This window comes from Lathyrus oleraceus, chromosome 7, assembly GCF_024323335.1.
Source record: "Lathyrus oleraceus cultivar Zhongwan6 chromosome 7, CAAS_Psat_ZW6_1.0, whole genome shotgun sequence".
Taxonomy (NCBI): domain Eukaryota; kingdom Viridiplantae; phylum Streptophyta; class Magnoliopsida; order Fabales; family Fabaceae; genus Lathyrus; species Lathyrus oleraceus.
In genome coordinates, this window is record NC_066585.1 from 415,762,095 (window position 1) to 415,784,150 (window position 22,056).

At 38.1% G+C, this 22,056-nt stretch overlaps 1 protein-coding gene and 1 long non-coding RNA gene across 2 annotated transcripts; both read left to right on the forward strand.

Annotated features, from left to right (window-relative positions):
• Nucleotides 1-8,051: 8,051 nt before the first annotated feature.
• Nucleotides 8,052-10,455, forward strand: LOC127108426 (uncharacterized). The gene is made up of 2 exons (XR_007796041.1): nucleotides 8,052-8,909; nucleotides 9,361-10,455. It is a non-coding gene; the product is annotated as an uncharacterized LOC127108426 (long non-coding RNA).
• Nucleotides 10,456-14,559: 4,104 nt separating this feature from the next.
• Nucleotides 14,560-15,054, forward strand: LOC127104116 (uncharacterized). The gene has a single exon (XM_051041323.1). The coding sequence runs from the start codon at nucleotides 14,560-14,562 to the stop codon at nucleotides 15,052-15,054; it is 495 nt and encodes a 164-aa protein (XP_050897280.1).
• The last annotated feature ends 7,002 nt before the right edge of the window (nucleotides 15,055-22,056 follow it).

Here is a 22,056-nt window from a genome sequence, read left to right on the forward strand (position 1 = left end):
ACCCGGCTGGGCTGCACGGAGGTATGTGAGCCAGGTTCTTGTCGAAACTTCCACTGTTTACATTGTTCACTTCTGTTATGAAATAACTTTGATCAGCTTCAATGTTTTCGACAATCCTGTCCGGTCTCCAGATGGCTATTCGCTGATGCATTGAAGAAGGTACGACTCCTACACCATGAATCCACTCCCTTCCAAGTAGTAAGTTGTAATTCGCCCTTGACGCAATGACCATGAACATTGTTGGCCTTGTTATGGTTCCAACAGTCAAATCCACCTGGATAACGCCCATAGTGGTTCCCACTTTTCCTTCATAGTTCGATAACACCATGTTGTGAGGTTTTGCGTCTAAATCGTCCTTCCCAATCTTCTTTAGCATGAAATGAGGCATCAAATTTACTGCTGCTCCACCATCTACCAGTATCTTGTTTACACCAACATTCTCAACCTTTCCTTTTATGAACAAAGGCTTTAAATGTGCCTTCATGGAATCATCTGGCTTTTCGAAGAAAGCATTCTGTTCTTCGACGCAACCATTGTTCATGACGTAGTAGCAAACAGGCCTATGTACCATTGTTTCCTCTTCCATCTCATCTTCCTCGTCTTCGACCTCCAGGATTCGATCATAATCTTTAGGGAGGACAGAAACCACATTGCAGATCACATTAAAGGACGCTTCTGAGTCAGATTCGAAGTTGTCAGTTATTTCGTCGTCTTCTTGCACCTTCTCTTTGGACACCACTGGTTCGACCATGCTGCCAGGATTGATCTGGTGTGAGGTCTCCTCTCTGTTTACTATCTGAGCATTGTCGCTGGATTCTGCTTTATCTTTGCTGTCAACATCTTTTCCAATCACGCTTTTTTCTACAGCTTCTTTTTCTGCCCTCTTCTGCCTCTGGAATCTTCTCCATTGGGATCTTGAGATAGGATTTTTACCTTTGTAGTTTTCTGAAGGATATGGTCTTGGTTTGTGCTTCTCCACCTTCTTCTTATCCTCCATCGAAGTGCCTCTCTGAACTTCAAAATTTCTCCAGTTTTTCTGTCCTTGAGCATCTCTAATGAGTTGAACCCATTTGTCATCCGTTGCTTTGTTGGATGGTTTGTAAGTGCTATGGTGTCTTTCTCCACGCCTCCATTGGTGATTATCACTTTTTCTTGGGTCATATCCTGTTGTTCCCCAATTTTCTTTTCTCTTGGCTTTATCCACTGCTTCCAGATTGGTTGTTGCCTTCCTGTCGAAGATTGCACTGCAACGTGGGCATAACATCACTTAAGTCCTCGTCTTTTGGCACCTCTTGATGAATTCCACTAGATTTTCCTCTTCTTTAGGATATGCCAGCCTTTGGTACTCCTTTCGACGGCGATCTTCATCCACTTCTGCCTGGTTTCTCTGAGATACTTCCACCATATTCACCCCAACATTCCGTCCGTCAGCAATGCTTAATTTGTTCATTTTTTTAATAAGTCTTTCTTCTTCGACTTCACCATTTCTTTGTATCTGGTCGAACTCCTTTTCTGGGCAGCAACACCAAGATATGTTCCTGGGACCATGTTTGCAGCAACATTTGTTCCAATTTCTTTTGGGGTCCTCCATTATCCTACGTAGGAATCCACTGGTCACAGGCTTCATAGGACCATCCACAGCTTCTGCTTTGATTCCTGTGACCTCTTTATTGAAAGGTCCCATAATGTTGACGCAGTTTGCGACATCACCTACCCTCATTTGGTCAGGATCAAGGCCTTCAGTACCCTTGTTTTCAATGGTGAGGTCTTCAGTAACCTTCTTTTTTATGATAGGGAGATTGTCAGTTGTCTCAGTTGTTTTTTCATTGTTGCTCAAAGGTAAATCCCCCACCCGGTTGGCTAGATTGCGTTGATGTTGATACGAAAACTTGCAGGCGCAGTGTATTTCGTGAGATAATCGTACTTCCCACTTGGCTGTCCCAAGCAATCCCAATTTGCTCCTTATTGATCTACAACATCTTCAGCAATATTGTCATTGTCCTTTTTGTCGAAACCTTCAGTAGTTTCCATATTTTTTTGATCGTCAAAGCCTTCAGTAACTTCAACTTTGTTTTGGTTTGTAAGATCATCAGCAATCTCAACCATGTTGATATTGGTGTCGAAACCTCCAGCAACTTCCACCATTTCAAAACTGCCGTCAGGAGCAACTTCGACCTCCACCATATTCACAATGGATGGTTCGGCATAATGGGCTTCTACTGGCTGCATGGGATTCGAATCAATCCTCATCTGTTGTTTCGGCTTATCACCAAACTTCAACCTTCCGTCACGGATAGCATTTTGAACGAGATCCCTGAAAAGGAAACACTGAGACGTTTTATGGCCCAAAAAGTTATGGTATTTACAAAAACCTCTCTTTTTCTGTTGTTCCACAGGCGGTTCTTTAGCGCCTGGTGGTTTTATTAATTGACCATCTTTAACCAATAAGTCAAAAATCTCGTCACATTTGTATTGGAGAATTGCCATCCAAGGCGCAGCGGAATTTAAAAATTTCTCAATTTAGTGATCCTTACGAATGGGCATGATCAGTGATAGAATCGTTACCTCTTGTGGCGATTCAAACCTTTGGTGCAGATCTCTGATAGTGATCAAAACCTTTGATACAGATCCACGGGGCAATCACGAACGTTGAACGATGACAACGTCTCTACTCAGTCCACACGAACGGATTCCTTCAATCGCAGTGCTAGCTGTTATGAATGAAGGCTTTGAGTGAGAGAAAGAGGGAAACAAAATTCCAAGTCTCTACTTGAATTTCAGTCTGAGTGGAGTGGAGTGACAATGCTTCTACCCAAGGGGTTCTATTTATAGAACCACTTGTGTGGGCTTCAAGCTAAAAAGTTCACTTAAGTGTATTTTGGCCCATATCTTATAATATGCCCAAAATCACTTAAGTATTTGGTACCTTACCATATTTCGTCTCCCACTTAAGTGCACCGTACCTTACGGTGTTCCTTAGTTACTTTATCTCTCATCAACCGTCCTTTGTGTGTGACCCTATAGGTTTTCGCGGCGTTGGCAATTATATTAAATCACGCATTTAACATAATAAACAGTGAGCGGTATCTAGCAACACATCACTGCTACCTAAGTCACGAAAATGTCATGTGATCTGACAAAACCTCCTGTGATAATAATTATGTGTATAATTACCCCTTTGCCCTTATGTCTATATTGAACACAAGGTATAGACCGTGTCACCCTTGTCCAGTTCAATATTGGGCCCATAGACATTTATCCTGTTACGCAGGATTGGCAAATTCCATCTAGGACACTCATGTCCCTCAGCATGCTTCGTGGAGTACCCATCAACTGTCTTTATGGTTATCCAGTTACGGACAACGTTGGATCAACAATAAAGCACTCGACTCTACATCTAGGATCCATAGTGGTTTCAGGTCGAAGAGTGGTATACACTATTATCACCATGAGAATAACTTATGACACTTTGCATAACTTTCTATATAGTATTCTCATAGCGGGTCAATCCGGTATAAATATTACTCCTAATATTCATACCTATGTTTAAGACTTGATAAATCTTTATCCATGATCCATGAGATGTGATCATCAGTCTACAAACATAATAGTCTTAATGCTTTAATGTTATCCCACTTCACATTAAAGCTCGACTACGGACACTTTAAGAACAGTGCCCTTATGTTTAATGTGTTCTCATGATTAAGTCACACTTAATACATTAAACAGACTATCTATTCTAGGGACTTTATTAATCAACCATAATAAAGAAAATGCCTTTTATTATTAATAAATAATTCGATACAAGTACCAAAAGTATTGGCCTCTAGGGCTTACACCAACAATTTGGTGATGTCGAACGTATAAGTTCTTTTAGGAAACTTATCACTGGTTTCGACTGGATTTCCGTTCGACGAGGTTAGTACTTTACACGAATATGGTGGGCCTTGCTTCAGTTATGCTAAGTCAACCTCTTGTTCGTCGAAGTTACTTGGCTCGTTTTCATCGTATTCATCATCTTGACATACCCCTACATAGGCCACCCTTTCTTTTTTATTCTTATTTGCTCTAAATTTTTCGTCCCTTAACCTTTCGACTTGTCTCACCCTATCTGCTAATTGCGCCATATCCCTTAAATACTGAGTGTCTAGTTTCTTTCTTATAGAATAATCTAGACCCCCTGAGTGTCTAGACTCTTTAGCAACCTGAACCTATTTAAATAATCATCTATTGGTTCTGAGTATTTTCTCTTAACACTGGCTAATTCCTTCAGACTTATTTTGGTTTGTCCCATGTAAAATTGTTCATGGAATAACCTCTCTAATTGGGTCCACGTATACACTGAGTTTGCAGGCAAGGATGTAAACCAAGTAAACGCGTTTTTCGTCAAGGAGCTAGGAAAGTATTTTATTTTCAAATTTTCATTACGGGCTATCTCTCCTGCTTCAATCAGATAACGTGCTACATGTTATATGGTGGATTCACTAGTATCCCCTGAGAATTTGGTGAACTTAGGAACTTTCCATCTTGGGGGCAATTCTTCTTGCAGAATATATTCCGACAGTGGGGAAGCGTAACTGGGCCTTTGTAATCCTACGTTTACCCCATTTTGTGTCATTATCGTTTCGACCACGACCGCTAAATTGTTTTCGGCAGGCAAGTTATTATACCGGATTCGCTGTTGCAACACAGCATTAACGTCTTGGCCTCTCTGGATTACTATCCTTCTAGGCTCTTGTGGAACAGGAAATTTGACACGAGGTTGTTCGACTACTTCCTCTTGGTTTCTGACATTTGCCTGGGGATTATCTAACGGCATTTGATTTATTGTAGGTTTTTCTTGGACCGCCACCACTGGGTTCTGAACCACTTGTTCTCTGTGTCGAGTTTGAGGGACCCCAAAAAAATCAGCAATGCGCGTCATTTGTGCTGCCAACAATTTGTTTGTTTGGGTGGTGTTTTGTATTAGAGGATTAAACACCGCCCCCATTTGTTGTGTCAACATTTGGACCATATCATGATTACTCTCGTCCATTTGTTGTCTAATTACTTGCGCAGAATTATTTGTTATTGCCGGCATGTAAAGTGGTTGTTGGTTTAGTCTACTCATGTTTCCGCCATATCCCGACCCTTGTAATGGTGAAGACATATTGGCCATAGAAACAGAATATACCACCGGCGAATTGTGTAAATTTTCCATTACCGAAGTTGGCATTCCAAATGGTTGTTCCCTACCAGGCAGAGGCATGGTGAAATTTGTCACAAAAGGCCTAGAAATATTCCCTATAGGAGGAGGTGTCCCAACGGGCATTTGTTGCGCCCTAATGGACGAACTAGGCGCATTTTGCGATATTGAAACCGCTGGTATTGACCCTGTTGACGAAGGCACAACCTCTGACACAGGGACTGATCCCACATTTCCTCCTGTCGAAGGGATAAGGTTGGATACTGGGATGGCTTCATTTGGATTAGGATTATTTCGATTATTTGGCTGACTCGCCATTTTCCTTACTCTCGTTCGTTTAGGTCTTTCTACGTCAGATACAGCTAATTTACCGCTTCTTAGTCTCATAGATAGAAGAAGAAACCTTGACTACAGATTATTTAAGTTTTAGATTTTTTGCACTAGTTCCACTGGGCGTGCCAATTTGTTCGCTGTTGATTTTGGCGAACAACCTCTGGTTTTCCAAAACTTGTCGAATTGGGTTACTTGCAGGATCAACCATACAAATCCTAGGACATGTGCAAATTTAAACAACTTTGTAAATCTTTAGAACAACCTTTGTGTCTTTTATTTGGTTTACTAAGTCTTTCATGTACGAAAGATATTGACGAAAAGTGCTTTAAGTAAAAGTAAACTTAACAAGACTAAGATAAATGGCGAAGAATAAACTGCATATAGTAAATGCAAAGGATAAATGACTGGTAAATGTAAAGGAAAATTGGTAAAGAACTTTGAAATTTATAAGATAAAACTTTAAAGAAATGGTGTTTGTTCACACGTACATTTTCCAGATAAGACTCTTTTCTCTCACACGGGTACTTTGAGTATTTTGCAGGAATTTTGTACAAGTTTTTGACACACACATTCTGATAACAACTATCCTATTTATATACAAACAAAATAACTGTCACTAACGAATAAATCCTAAACCTATGACACTTGGCTCTCTGCATAACTTTCTTTCGCCAGGTGCTTCCACGCGTCTTCTGCCAAACGTCATAACTCTTTTAAATTTGAATTTCCGCTTTACGTCGAAACGACGCGTCTCCTCAGACTTGTCGAATTGTCGAAATACCATAACATCATCCATACTTGTCAAAGACGTCTCTTCATCTGCAGACCTCTTCTCTTGTCGAATTGTCGAAATACCACCAATCTGTCGAAGTGTCGAACAAGCATCTCCATTTGTCGAAAACACTATTCTGCTGTTGATTTCATGGCGTCAAAATTACATGTATATAGTATCATTGGTGAATTGTGAATGATATATTGTTATGAATGTGTTTATGTGCCATTGGTGGATTGTGAATGATATATTGTTATGAATGTGTATATGTACCATTGGTGAATAATTCATAGAGTTGAATTATGGTGATATGTGGAATGTTAAGATGGTAGAGATGATCTTAATTGCATATGTATTGATATTTGTACATTCATTCATGGCATGCATGGTCGGCTTCATGGTGGAAGCGGTGAAACTGTGGGTTCACATGGTATTAGACGTTGATCCTTAATTGGAAATAGGCGTAGCAGACGTTGATCCTTAATTGGAAATAGACGTGGTATTAGACGTTGATCCTTAATTGGAAATAGGCGTAGCAAACGTTGATCCTTAATTGGAAATAGACGTGGTATTAGACGTTGATCCTTAATTGGAAATAGGCGTAGCAGACTTTGATCCTTAATTGGAAATAGACGTGGTATTAGACGTTGATCCTTAATTGGAAATAGGCGTAGCAAACGTTGATCCTTAATTGGAAATAGACGTAGTGGCTTGGATTCTAGATATTGAATCGGAAAGCGGTGAAACGTTGGGTTCACATTTTGGTATCGCATGCATATAGTCACATGTCTTGCATTGAGTCACATTAGAGTTATGTGATAATTGAATGTTTGCATTGGTGTGATTGTGGTGTGTGTATGAGATATGGTAATTGAATTTGATGATGTTTGGATACATAACTTGACAACATATGTGATTATGTGATGATTGTAGTTATGTGTAATTTTGGGAATATAATATTGGATTTCAATAGTGTACTCCTTGAGTTTGATGGATGTTTGAAACATGTGAAATAGATGTTGATGAATATTATTTACATGGTTATATGAAGTGTGATGAATTCCTTTAATTGTTGATTTAATCATTGTGCTTGATTATACTTCTTCATAATGATTTGAATTCTCACCCTTTCTGTTTGAATGTTACCTTTACATGGGTATCACGTAGATACTCTGGAGTAGTATTGCTGAAGTAAGTGGACGGTAGCTCACTCGAGATTAGCTGGAGAATCTCGGTGCTTTGTTTTAGAGACTAAGTAGTGAGTCAATGCTCTGGTCATGTAACACTGGGTAGATTGGTAGTATTGAATTCGTGTCTTATTTGGATACGTTTTATGGTATTACTTGTGAACATGTTTAATTGAAGAGGTTATTGAGAGATGATCATGGTATGGGACATGGATCATTTTATGAAATGCATGGATATTCGTTATTTTCCGCTGCGAATGCATATTCTTGAATATTCATGATAATTGAGCTGTGTTATGTTAAATGACCAGTTGTATTGTATATTGATGATGAATGATGTTTGGTTTTTGAAAGCTTCTAGTTTTTGAAAACGTCGATGTGACGCCCTTTTGTTTATATGCGTGCTTATTTACTCTGATTATATGTTAAGTATTTTAGAGTAGAAAAAGGGATGTTACACATTAACCTAATAAAACATAAATTCCTAATATTTTTAGAAATGAATAATCCTAATCAACAAACAAAATCTGGATTAGCAAGAAAAATTGGGATTGAAAATAAGTTAATCAAAAATTAAATATCAACATGAACATGGGCCATGAGGGTGATATGGAATGAAGGGGGTGTACTGAAAACAAAGAAACAGATTGGGCAAAAAGCTTCTTGGACAACAAGCCTAATTCAGCATTCTTTTCAGCTCTTGTTTGGACCCGGTTACAAAATTCCAACGCCATCTATGTCTCAAGAACCAAGATTGAAACTTTCACATTTTATTTCAAGCATCACCGAGTTAACGCACTCAACACATCTAATCTCAAAACAACGACGCCAAGATCTTCATCGCCTTTAATGGTGACGCGTACTCTCCAAAACCAAACTTCGAAACTGAATCCAACCGATTTGAAGTTCGATCCATTTCATTCTTCATGCGTGCGTGGAATTAAAGAAGACGGAATTGGTATGAAGAAAAGGAGCTTACTGATTCGGCGTCTCGACACGAAGATCCTAGGTTCTGATATTCACCACCGAGCGTTGTGTTGTTCTGTTCATTATTGTCGTATGCGAATCGTGGTTGTGATGATGCGTGTTGTTGTTTAAATGAGATGAGGATGATGAATCATCGATTTCTTGATTGAATCACGATGATGATAGTTGAATGCAGACGGTGAATCCTCGACGAAGGTAACGTTCCACACTTTTCTTGATCTCTTTCCGGTTCCGTGTCGGTTCGTGTTGTGAATCGAAGATTGGGGAGGGTTATCAAAGGTGCGAGGTATTCTCCTATGGAAATTAGAAAGGGTGTTGCAGGTTATGGAAGTTGGAAATTCGGTGGAAGGTTTGAGGGTGTTACGGTTGTACGGTGATGGCTTCGGTTAGAGGTTGAGGCTTTATGAATGATCCTCTCCCTTTGCCGCTGTGAATGGTGGTCCAGGTTAGTTGGTGAAAATTGGGATGAAGTTGTTCTTATATGCTCTCGGTTTTGCAGCTTTCTATTAGCTTTTTTCTCAGTCTGTTATTCTGTTATTTATGAGTTTATTACAAGTGGTTACAAGTTGTTAGCATAGCATTTGTTAGTAGGTGGTTACAGAGTGGTAATTGTTACAATGTTGAAATTCTATTTTTGAGTTATGAAACGGTTGAGGGTCTTTGTTATGGAAGGTTGAAATTTGATTCTGTTATGATGAGGTTCAGATTGAAAATCGATTGAAGGGTAGTTGTAAAGGTTTTCTTATCAAGTTCTGTTGAAAATAATTTGAGGTTAATCCAAGGATTTTGGAAAATGATTAATGAGTTATATAGGTTAGTTAGGTTAGGGTTAGTTTAAAATGAAGTTTGGTGTGTAGTCATGAAAGGTTCTGTGTTGCCTTATTTCAATTGTGCAGGTTAATGGCCTTGTTGGAGCTTTGATGCAAGGATTATTAGGAATTTTGCTCATGGATGCTTAGCAGTAACAAATCTTTTTAAGTCAAATCCCCATCTACCACTATGACTTTTGTTTTTGTTAGCATACAAAATCGCTTTATCTTTTGGGTTTTGCTGGGACCTCCTATCCACTGAAAAATTTGTATGCAAGTTATCATACGAAGAAGATGCTGATGTGTTAGATGAACTTCCATAGTGGCCGTGCCAATTGGATCCCGCTTCACCAAATAGGTAATCTGAAAAATCAACAGTACTAGCTGAGTCTTTGGTACTTGCAGTACTGCAAGAACTTGCATCAGAAGAGCTGAATAGTGAGCTTTCGCTGGAAGAATCCACCATGGTATTCCTTCTGTGGTAGTTGAATCTCCACTCTTATGGATATGCAGGTTCCTTGCTAAAGGAATCATCAACAGTGTTCCCATGAGAATGCTTGCCATGCTTCTACTGGAGGGAGGGAGAATCAGCACTTGTAGCCATGGAATTTGATCGTGTCTTAGAAACAGCCGGAATGGCTTCCAAGTTTCTCCTCTTAAACTTTCCAGTGGAAAAGACTGCATTGCTACTTACTGAACCCAGGGGCTTCAGAGAGTGCATTGCATAAAGAAGCATGTATGATCTTTTTGACAAGACTCTTGACAATTCAATAGGTTCTACCCTGCTGTCATCAGTCCTGAACCATTCTCGTCAGATGTTCTTCCCATAACAAACATAATGGCCTGAATATGCAGCATTCATGCTATCCAAATGGGCAACCACTGCATAAAGACTGTATAATGGAGATTTGTCTTTTAATCCACTGATATATGGAGCCATATTCAGGACTTCAGGAAATTGAACAGACTTATTCAACTTCTCAAAGTTACCGGACTGAAATCGTTTTAATACAATTGTAAGAATATTCGGCGCCTCCAATACTGTTAGCTTCTTTTAGTTGTAAATTTGTACTTTGGAGTTGCAAATGAAATGTTTAATTTGAATTATGGCTTTGAAATTGTAATGGGAACGTTTGAAATGTATGATGGAGTAAATTATGAATGGTTTTGGAATTTTGGAAATTGAATAAAATTGAATTGAAACGCAACAAATTTGATTTGAATGGAATTTGGGATATTTTTGTAGTTTGGGAATTGAATTTATGTTTGGAAATTGGATTAATGGGACATTGAATTATAGTAAAAGTGGTTAAATGCTATGGAATGTTATTGTATTTTCTTTTGAAAGGTTTGAATTGTAATGAATGGTTATGTAAGTGAATAAAAATGGAAATCTGAATGTAGTTATGCGGAAATGTTGAATTTGGTTTTAAATGTTTGGTTTGAATATAATGGTCATGTATGGAACAAATGGTTGAAATGTGATTTGGGAATTAAGATCATAATGGAATTGATGTGTTGTGGAAATGCAAATGTTTAATTTGGAATTCCAAATGGATGGAATTGGTTGTGTGAAATGATGAACATGAAATGGAATTGACTCGGTTAAAAAACATGGAGAAATCAAACTAGAAGCAAGCAAACATGACTATGCATAGCGAATCAAGATTGATGGGATGAGATTAGGTTTTAGGGTGGTCAGTTGACTTTGATCAACTGGTTGACCAAAAAGTCAATGGTTGACCAAAAGTCAACTTAGATAAAAATGTGTATTTTCGTGTGGATAATTGAATATGGACTACAATACCTTTGAACCAAATGAGATATGTCATGCTATTGACTGATATTGAACCAAAGAATACTAACCAAGCAACAAATCTTGAACATGTGAAGCCTTGAATGAATCTTAATCAATGAATCAGAACCATGAATCTTTATCCAGTAAATGAACCATCCATAATAGACCAGATGAATAAGACGAGTCCTCAAATTGATTGTACACAAAATGGTGAGGATGCCACAACCAATAACTAAAGTTTTAGGGATTTGAAATGATCTTGATGATGCCCACAATCCAACACCTCTGGATTAGGGTTTCCAAGTTATGCTCCATGATGAATACGACCAGAATGAAATGCCCTCATCCTATTCAATGCCATGTGTGATAAGAACCCTTAAATCCAAGATTATGCTTTTTCAAATGCAAGTGGAGTGTGTTATGATACAAGGGATATGTAGATGAGATGAATGCTTATCAGGAGATGCGAATGCTTAGGGTTAGTGACCTAGATGAACTTCGTGAAGGGTAGGGTAAATTTTGAGGTATGACACTGTGGAGCTACAATACCACAACACATTGGGAGATAAGCCACTAACACTAGAGCCTAATGTCATAAATATAGCTGGCATCGGAGGAATGACTCGTAGTGGTAGAATGTTCACTCCTGAACAACTACAAAAGAGGACTCTTGAGACTTCCAAGGGAAAATAGGTATCAAATTCAAACACAATGATAGGACCCTCAAAGAAATAAATACTCCAAGAGGAAGCCGAAGATTTTATGAGAATCATCAAAAAGAGTGATTACAAAGTGGTAGATCAACTAAGCCAAACACCTTCTAAAATCTTCATTTTATCCTTATTATTAAGCTTTGAGGCACACAGAGAGCCTTTATTGATAATTTTGAATGAATATCATGTCACAAAGGATATAATCATCGACCAATTTGATGGAGTAGTAGCCAATATTATCACTAGTAGTTATTGAAGAATTACTAGTAGAAGGGCAAGCCCACAATAAGGCCTTGCACATATTAGTGAAATGCCAAGACATTATCCTTTCAAGAGTGTTAGTGGACATTGGTTCATCTTTGGACGTCATGCCTAAAACCACTTTTATAAAGTTGAACATTGAAAGAACCTTTATGAAGAAGAATGGTGATTGGAGAAGTATATCTGCCAATAATGGTTGGACCTCATACATTCATAACTACTTTTCAAGTAATGGATACACATCCTAGTTACAATTGTCTTCTAGGACGATCTTGGATCCATGTTGCGGGAGCCATCACCTCAAAACTTCATCACATGTTGAAATTTATAGTGGGTGATAAATTGATAACTATCAATGGCAAGGTAGACATGTTGGTCAGTCACCTATCGTCATTCAGGTATATCGAAGCATATGGAGAAACCCTATAGACACCCTTCCAAGCCTTGGATATTGTTGTCGTTAGCCAAAATCAGGACATTCAAAAGGTAGATACGTCGCCCCCATCTTAGGGAAAGTTCTCAGCTATGATAAAAGGAGGGAACCCCGTGGGATGGGGAAATTGTTAGAACTGCCCGAGAAAAGAGACCGATTCAGATTGGGGTACTAACCAATGGCTAAGGAGGCCTCGAAGACTGATTAGAAACAATTTTGCACTATTCAAGAAACCTTATATAGTGCGAGATTCAATTGTAAGGGTCAGGTGGCTATGATTGAAGAGATGAACAAAAAGATATCCAACTTGGTGTGTTATTGTCTCCTAGATACTACTCTCAACAACTGGAAAGTCGTAGAGATTCCAGAGAACATTTTCATTTCAAAGTAACTTACTATTTTTCAAATCCTTCGCTCCACCCAAGGAAAATGGATAGCTTTGTAGGGCCCGCTCTCTGTTTTAAGGACTTATTTATCATAAATAAAATTGCAGTTTATATTCAATTGAGCTCCTTTTATTTTATTTTCTAGTTTTCAAAATAATGGCAATATTTCTTCCACTTTTCATTTCCATCATGCCTAAAATAAAAATCATCGTCATGCAGATTAATAATTGAACCCACTAAAAATAACATTGGTATAATCTCTTACGACTTTGAATTCCCGATTAACCAAGCAGAAGAAGATGGTGAGGGCGATTATGAGCTTCCTGAAGAGTTAGCCAGACTGTTGAAACAAGAGCAAAAAGTTATCCAACCCCGTCAGGAACCAGTGGATGTGATCAATCTGAGATTTGAAGAGGATAAAAAAGAGGTTAAGTTTGGTGCTTTTTTAAACGAGGTTGTGAAGAAAAGGTTGGTTGAATTACTGCAAGAGTACGTGGATGTGTTTCCTTGGCCATACCAAGATATGTCAAGACTAAACATGGACATTGTCGTGCACAAGCTACCGCTCAAGCCAGAATGCTCACCGGTGAAGTAGAAGCTAAGAAGAACCAGACCCAAAATGTCTCTCAAAATCAAAGAAGAAGTCAGAAAACAGTTTGATGCATGTTTCTCGACTTTTGCAAAGTATCCACATTCGGTTTCCAATATTGTGCTTGTCCCAAAGAAAGATTGCTAGGTAAGATATGTGTGGATTACCGAGACCTAAACAAAGCGAGTCCTAAGGACGACTTCCCTCTACCTCACATTGATGTACTGGTAAACAACACTGCACAATTTCCGGTCTTTTTCTTCATGGATGGCTTCTTCGGTTACAACTAGATCAAAATGGCTCTTAAAGACATGAAGAAAACCATATTCATCACCCCTTGGGGCACCTTTTATTACAAGGTAATACCTTTAGGATTGAAGAATGTTGGGGGAAACATACCAAAGAGCGATGGTGACCCTCTTTCACGACATGATTCTAAAAGAGATAGAGGTCTACATCGACGACATGATTGTCAAATCCCAGACAAAAGAAGATCACTTGGTTAATCTGCAGAAGTTGTTTAATTGCCTAAGAAAAATCAAACTACATTTAAATCTGGCAAAGTGCACTTTTGGTGTCAGATCAGGCAAGTTATTGGGGTTCATAGTTAGCCAAATAGGAATTAAAGTCAGTCTTGAAAAGGTGAAAGCCATACAAGACATGCCAACTCCGAGAACTAAGAAAGAGGTTTGTGGTTTCTTGGGAAGATTGAACTACATTGCTAAATTCATCTCACATCTTAAAACCACCTGTGAGCCAATTTTCAAATTTTTGAGGAAAAATGAAGCCATCGAGTGGAATGAAGATTGTTAGGGGGTGTTCGATAAAATCAAAGAATACCTGCAAGAGCCACCGATCTTGATAACCCATATTCCAGGGATACCCCTTATTATGTATTATCAGTACTCGATGGATCAATGAGTAGTGTGCTGGGGAAATAGGTTAAAACCGGCAGAAAAGGGCATGTCATCTATTACTTAAGCAAGAAATTCACAGATTATGAATCCAGATACGCGTTACTTGAAAAAAATTGATGTGCATTAGTATGGGCCATCTGACGCCTAAGACAGTACATGTTGACCCATACCACGTAGTTGATATCAACTATGGATCCCATCAAGTATATCATTGAGAAGCCAGCTCTCACTAGAAGAATCTCTTGTTGGCCGATGTTGTTATATGAATACGACATCCAATATGTTACTCAGAAGGCGATAAAAGGAAGTGTGTTATCAGAATATCTTGACCACCAACCAGTGGAAGATTATCAACCTATGTGGTTTGAATTTCCTAATGAAGACATCATGGTTCTAAATGACGAGAAGGTCATAGGCGGTGAGGAAGGGCCTGAACCAAGAGCTCGATGGAAGCTCACATTTGATGGCGCCTCAAATGCAATGGGGCATGAAATTGGAGTTGTCTTAATCTCTCCAAGGAATGGTTATACTCCCTTCACATCAAGGTTGTGTCTCGATTGCACAAACATTATGGCAGAATACAAAGCATGTATCATGGGCATCGAAGCTGCTATGAACCTAAGGATTAAACACGTAGAGGTGTATGAGGACCCTGCATTAGTCATTTATCAAGTAAAAGGATAATGGGAAACCTGATATCCTAATTTGATCCCATACCGTGCTCGAGTCATAGAACTAGTGGAGAATTTCAATGAAATCACTTTTCATCACATTCATAGAGAAGAAAATCAGGTGGCAGACGCTTTAGCTACATTATCCTTAATGTATAAGGTGAATTTCCACAATGAAGCATCAATTATAAAAATGGTTCGTAGAGATGAGTCAGCATGTTGCTCAGCAATTAAAGAGGAACCTGATGACAAGCCCTGGTTTTATGACATCAAGTGCTACCGTTAGAAATAGGAGTACCCTGCAAATGCTTCAAGCGGGGACAAGAAGACTCTAAGAAGGTTGGCATAAAATTTCTTCCTAAATAGTGATGTGCTCTACAAGAGAAACCATGACATGGTCCTACTCAGATTCCTGGAAAGACACGAAGCGGACATGCTTATCAAAGAAATTCACGAAGGATCTTTTGGCATCCATGCCAATGGATATGCAATGGCCAATAAAATCCTCAGAGTTGGCTACTACTGGTCGACTATGGAAACTAACTGCTTTAAGTATGTCAAGAAGTGTTACAAATGTCATACTTATGCGGATAAAGTGAACGTACCACCTACTCCCCTAAATGTCTTGACTACACCATGATCATTCTTTATGTGGGTCATAGACATGATTGGGACGATCAAACCAAAAGCTTCAAAAGGACACTGGTTCATACTAGTTACCATCAATTACTTCACTCAGTGGGTAGAAGTTGTTTCTTATGCTAATGTGACGAGACAAGTGGTCACCCGATTTATCAAAAAAGAGATAATATGTCGTTACGACATTCCCAACAAAACTATCACTATTAATGGGTCGAACCTGAACAACAAGATGATGAAGGAGTTATGCAAGAGTTTCAAAATTGAACACCATAAATCATCACCTTACAGGATGGAGATGAATGGCGTTGTAGAAGCAGAAAATAAGAACATAGATTGGCATAATATGTTTCCTTTCGCACTGCATGGCTATAGATCTCCAGTATGTACTTCAACATGGGCAACCCCTTTTTCTCTGGTATACGGTATAGAAGCAGTACTTCCTATCAAAGTTAGGATTCCCTCGTTAAGAGTCTTAATGGAGACTAAATTGGAGGGGGTAGAATAGGTACATATGAGATTCGACCAACTGAACCTCATAGAAGATTAGCGTATGACCATATTGTGCCACATTTAGTTATATCAGAAGAGGCTCAAGAAAGCGTTCGACAAAAAGGTTTGTCCTCAAGAGTTCAAGTAAGGTGGCCTAGTGCTAAAAAGGATATTACCCATCCAAAAGTATTCACGTGGTAAATGGATCATAAACTATGAAGGACCATATGTCATGAAAAAGGCCTTCTCTGGAAGATCCTTGATCATTACAACCATGGATGGAGAGGAGTTTTCACTACCAATAAACTCCGATGCAGTCAAAAAATATTATACCTAGAAAAAAGAGGATAAAAAGTCCGCTAAGTCGAAAACCCGAAAGAGAGACTTAAGCAATAATTAGGGTGTCCTAGTGGATCGAAAACTCGAGAGAGTAATCCAGGAAAAAATAAGGGACTTACAAAAAATAAAACCCGATAAGTCAAAAACCCAAAAGGGTGGCTTGGGAAAAAAGGGTATATCATCCCAGTGGACTGGAAACTCGAATGAGTTGTAAGTTAGGGATATTCGAAAGCCAAATGACTTCAACACTCAAGCCTATACCACAACAGGAACTCGTATGGAAGGGATCAGTCCATTCATCGTCTCCAGAAGTGAAGTATTACGACTTTGATATCATAGTGAAAGTAGCATATGTTATAATTCAATGGGAACTCAAACAAGTTCCCATTGCCATTTTATCTTCCATTTTCAGTAACTTCCTCCTATAGTAGTTGTCTCTTCATGTATTATTATCTATTCATGGGTCAAAGTCCTCAATTAAAAATTCATTTTTTCAGGCCCTTTTCATTACTCTTCTTTTCTTTGGTTGTTTGCAAAATGTTAATTTGTTTTTGGAAAATAATGCACTAAAACTTTGGGAATAGTAAAAAAAAATCAAAAATATATTTTACTTTGATTTGAAGATATCAAAAGAATACCATTGTCTTCCAGTATTGCATCTAAGATATAAAGCACGAAAAAATCTCTCATCAACCGCCATAACCTGGTCAGTGCGAAAGTTCTTTGTTCTTTGATAAAAGCAATAAAAAAATTACAAATCATGAAGCATACTTCAAAGCATATTTGGGCATCCATGTCTGTTCCACGGCCACAAAATACTCATGATCCCAAGTGTCAAGGGAAGTCATAAATTCTGCAAACTATACATCTCATCTTGGCATCCATAAAAGTCATATCCCATTTGGAAAGAAAAACAGTTATGTGCATCAACCACGCATTTCATCAAACACATGCATCAGTCCAAAATATATTATGCATTGACATGTACTTCAGCTTGAAACCTCTCATAGCATAAGCAAGGATTCAGTAACCTCTCGTAGAAGCGATCCCCAACTACTTACCATGCATTAACACTTGCGTCGACATGCATCCACACAAAGCATGCTTACATATCATAATCAAGGGTTGTGTGATCTCTCATAGAAGTCCAACCCCCATCTAACACCATTACAATTCCCCAAGCAGAAATGCTTATTGGTTTCCCCAATAATTAAATTACCCATAGAGTCCTTTAAGGAAAGCTTGCTCCCCAGTGAGTCCTTTAAGGAATCTCCCTCAGTAGATAGTCATCTTAAATTATCCATGCTAACTAGTGAGTAGGTGTTAACCCCTCATATTGTAACACCTTAAATCCCGACTCTTAATATAAAGAGAAAATATTACATGTTTAAGAATGTTTCTTCATGCAAATCATTTATCTCATGAAAATAGTTTTAAACTCTCAGCGGAAAAAAAAAATCCTCATAGCATCAATAATATAATAAGTCACCCAATAACGAAAAATAAACTTCAGCAGGAAACTCCAAAATAAATAATGCACTTCCCCTAGTGTTACAGATCAGAGAAAATAAATACCAACTAAAAGTGATAAATAAAATAAACAAAGACAACCTCCAATGTCATCTTCTAACTCATAAGCAACTACTCTTGTTGAGTACCTAATTGTCTGTACTCCCGAAGAGCACAGACACCACAACAATAAACAGGGGGTGAGAATACGTCTAACAAATTGTAACGGTGAAATTCAACAAAACAGGATAGTAATAACGAATATAATAGTATTCTTAATCACACTCAAACACAATCAAACAACTAATAATGTAAATGCAATGCAATTCAACCATCTTCATCTCAAATGCATGTTGTACCAAGTTTTTGTGGATATCAGAGGTATGTTACAGATTTCTTCCACGGTCTCTAGTCCGTCACCCGAACCGACAATCCACACCAAATAGATCCGAGACCTGCCTCTGGTCTTTCAAGTAGACCACGATCCCACCAAATAGATCTGAGGTCACCGAATAGACTTACGTCTTACCTATCTCTGAAATACATTAATGCATGATCACAACAACACAACATGCAACATAATCATCATCTCAAAATCATAATAACACACAAGTCTCAATCATTCACAAAAGGCTCCACTCTTTGAATCTATAATTCTCCGTACTCGGCCATCACTATAATCTCTCTCTGGATTACTATGCTCAAAATTCCATTTAAGGTCATCACTGTAATCCTTCTCTGGATTACTAAACTCAAAATGTCATTCAAGGCCATCACTGTAATCCCTATCTGGATTACTATACTCAAAATATATTTTCAAAACAATTTAATTATTTCATCTCAAAAGGTAAAGTTATGTTATTACCAAATATCCTCAACTCATCAAATTGCTTAAAACAACTCAAAAAATCTCAAAGACTCATAGTTTCTCCAAAACTTAATATTTTCTCAAAAACTCCCAAAAAAATCATTTTCTCAAAAACTCATAATTTCTCAAAATTTGCAAAAATTAATAATTTCTCAAAATTCGCAAAAACTCATAATTTCTCAAAATTCTCAAAAACTCATAATTTCTCAGAATTCTCAAAAATGTTAAAAACATCCACGAGTCATAATTCTACTAGGATAATGACCAAAAGGACTCTAACTCACAAGATGCTCAAAAATACTACTGAAAGACTTCCCAACTCAAAATCTCCAGAAATGCCTGAAACTCGGAAAACGCCGAAAAATGCCCGAAACTTTAAAAATGTAAAAAACGCCCAAAATCAGGAATCGCCGCCGAAAAATATCTCAAAAACTCATCAATAGATTAACTCGCTATTATTATTACTTGTGTCAGACGATCAATATGGTAATAACTCTTAACACCAAGGCATGCCAACACAACTCTAAAACATATCCGAGTTACTCAAATAGTAACTCTGTCAAGTCTAAGGTAACAAATCTCTCTCTTAAACTTATTAACTATTGGAAGTTATTAGAGAGATAAGTACAGAATCAACAAATTCAGTGTTATACAGCTCAACATAATATTCATTGTAAATAATAATTAGTAATTAGCTATTAAGAATTAGTAATTAGTTGTCTTCTACCATATTTAGAATTAGCATTTAAAGGGAGAATAATTGCTTTGATTCTCAGGTCAGAATTAGGATTATTAATCTGTCCTTGTATTCTATAAATACCTTTCCTGTATTACGTACTACAATATCAAAGAAATACATATTGTTCGTTTCTTTATGGTATCAGTTGCTGGAAGAATTCCTTAGGTTTTTTTTCTTTTGCTTCCGTTTTTTTTTTCATTTTTCCATCCCACAATGTCTGATCACTCGTCTGATACCGAGTCCCAGCATTCACCCAAACATTCTTCACCTAAAACTGAAATACCTCAATCTGTCAGAACATACCATGAAAACCACCCTGTTCAGATTACAACAATTCGACTGAACGGTCCTAATTATTTTCGGTGGTCACAGTCTGTCCGTTTGTATCTCAGGGGGAGAGGAAAAATTGGCTACATCACTGGAGACAAGAAACAACCAGACAAGGAAGGTGCAGACTACGATAGTTGGGATGCTGAAAATTCCATGGTCATGACATGGTTAGTCAATTCCATGACTGAAGAGATAGGTGCAAACTATCTTTGTTATGCTACTGCAAAAGATCTTTGGGAAAGTGTCGCTCAGATGTATTCTGATTTGGACAACCAATCCCAAATTTATGAATTAACTCTCCAGCTTGGAGAAATTCGTCAAGCTGAAGATTCTGTTACGAAATACTTCAATTGTCTCAAGCGTATTTGGCAAGATTTGGATATGTTCAATGTATATGAGTGGAAGTCACCCGAGGACTGCAAGCACTACAAGAAGATGGTGGATGTTCGTCGTGTCTTCAAGTTTCTTGCAGGTCTAAATATTGAGTTTGATGAGGTTCGTGGCCGAATTCTTGGCAGGAATCCTATCCCTCAAATTGGTGAAGTATTTGCTGAAGTGCGTCGCGAAGAGAGTCGCAGGCAGGTGATGCTTGGAAAAAAGGCTGTCATTGTCCCTCCACCAGTTGAAGGATCTGCACTGGCTGTTCCTTTAGTCAATCGCAAACCTTTCCCTAACCCATGAGGTGGTGACAAGAACCATTTAGTTTGCGACTACTGTGGTCAAAATCGTCACACTCGGCAAAACTGTTTCAAACTACATGGTAGGCCAAATAACAAAAAGGCTGGAAGGTTTGGTGACCGCCCTACTTCTACAACCAATGAGGCTGACACGTCTCCATTTACTAAGGAGCAAATGGATCACCTTTTTAAACTTCTAAAGTTCAATTCATCACCTACTGTTGCTGTTGGAACTGTGGCACAAACAGGTAAGAATTCTTGGGCATTATCTGTCCAAAACCACTCCAACCCTTGGATAATAGATTCAGGGGCATCTGAACATATGACCAATTGCTCTCATTTATTCAATTCCTATTTCCCTTGTTCCGGGTCTGAAAAAGTAAGGATTGCTGATGGTAGTTATTCTAGTATTGCAGGCAAAGGTAGCATAAAAATTTCAGAGCAAATTACTTTGCAATCTGTTTTACACGTTCCTAAATTTGCTTGCAATCTTCTATCTGTTCATAAATTGTCTAAGGACACTAATTGTTCTGTCATTTTTCGTTCTTCCACTTGTGTTTTTCAGGACCAGAACTCGGGGAAGATGATTGGAACTGCTAGAGAGATGAATGGATTGTACTACTTTGATGAAACTCCTCTTGGAAATGCAATGGTTTTTGGTTTAAACAGTGCAACTTTACCTCCCGTTTCAGATCAAGTTATGTTATGGCATAAAAGATTAGGCCATCCTAGTTTCCCTTATCTTAAGTATTTATTTCCAAAATTTTTCAAAGAAATAAATTCCTCGCAATTTCATTGTGAAGCTTGTCACTTAGCTAAAGATCATCGCGTATCTTTTACTTCAAAAGGTTATTCTGCTTCGCAACCTTTTCATTTAATCCATAGTGATGTTTGGGGTCCTTCAAAAATTAAAACTATGTCTCGAAAAAAATGGTTTGTGACATTTATTGATGACCATACACGTGTGTGTTGGGTTTATCTCTTAGAAAAAAAATCTGAAGTAGAACAAAGGTTTAAAGATTTTTTTCAAATGATTGAAAACCAATTTCAAACTAAGATTGGCATTCTAAGGTCTGACAATGGCACTGAATATTTCAACAAATATCTAAGTACATTCTTAGTAGCTAAGGGGATAATTCATCAATCCACTTGTCGTGATACTCCACAACAAAACGGTATTGCTGAAAGAAAAAATAGACATCTCCTTGAAGTTACTAGAGCTATTATGTTTTCTATGAATGTACCTAAATATCTTTGGGGAAATGCCTTATTAACTGCTTGTTACCTCATCAATAGAATGCCATCTCGTGTTTTAAAATATGAGACTCCTGTGCAAGTTTTACAAAATTATTTTCCCACATCTCGCATCATTGCGGATCTTCCCCTTAAAGTTTTTGGTTGTGTTTGTTATGTCTACATCCC

Bases quoted from the DNA above. Each gene is read 5' to 3' on its own strand.
- LOC127104116 (XM_051041323.1), top strand. From the start codon at position 14,560: ATGGATCCCATCAAGTATATCATTGAGAAGCCAGCTCTCACTAGAAGA.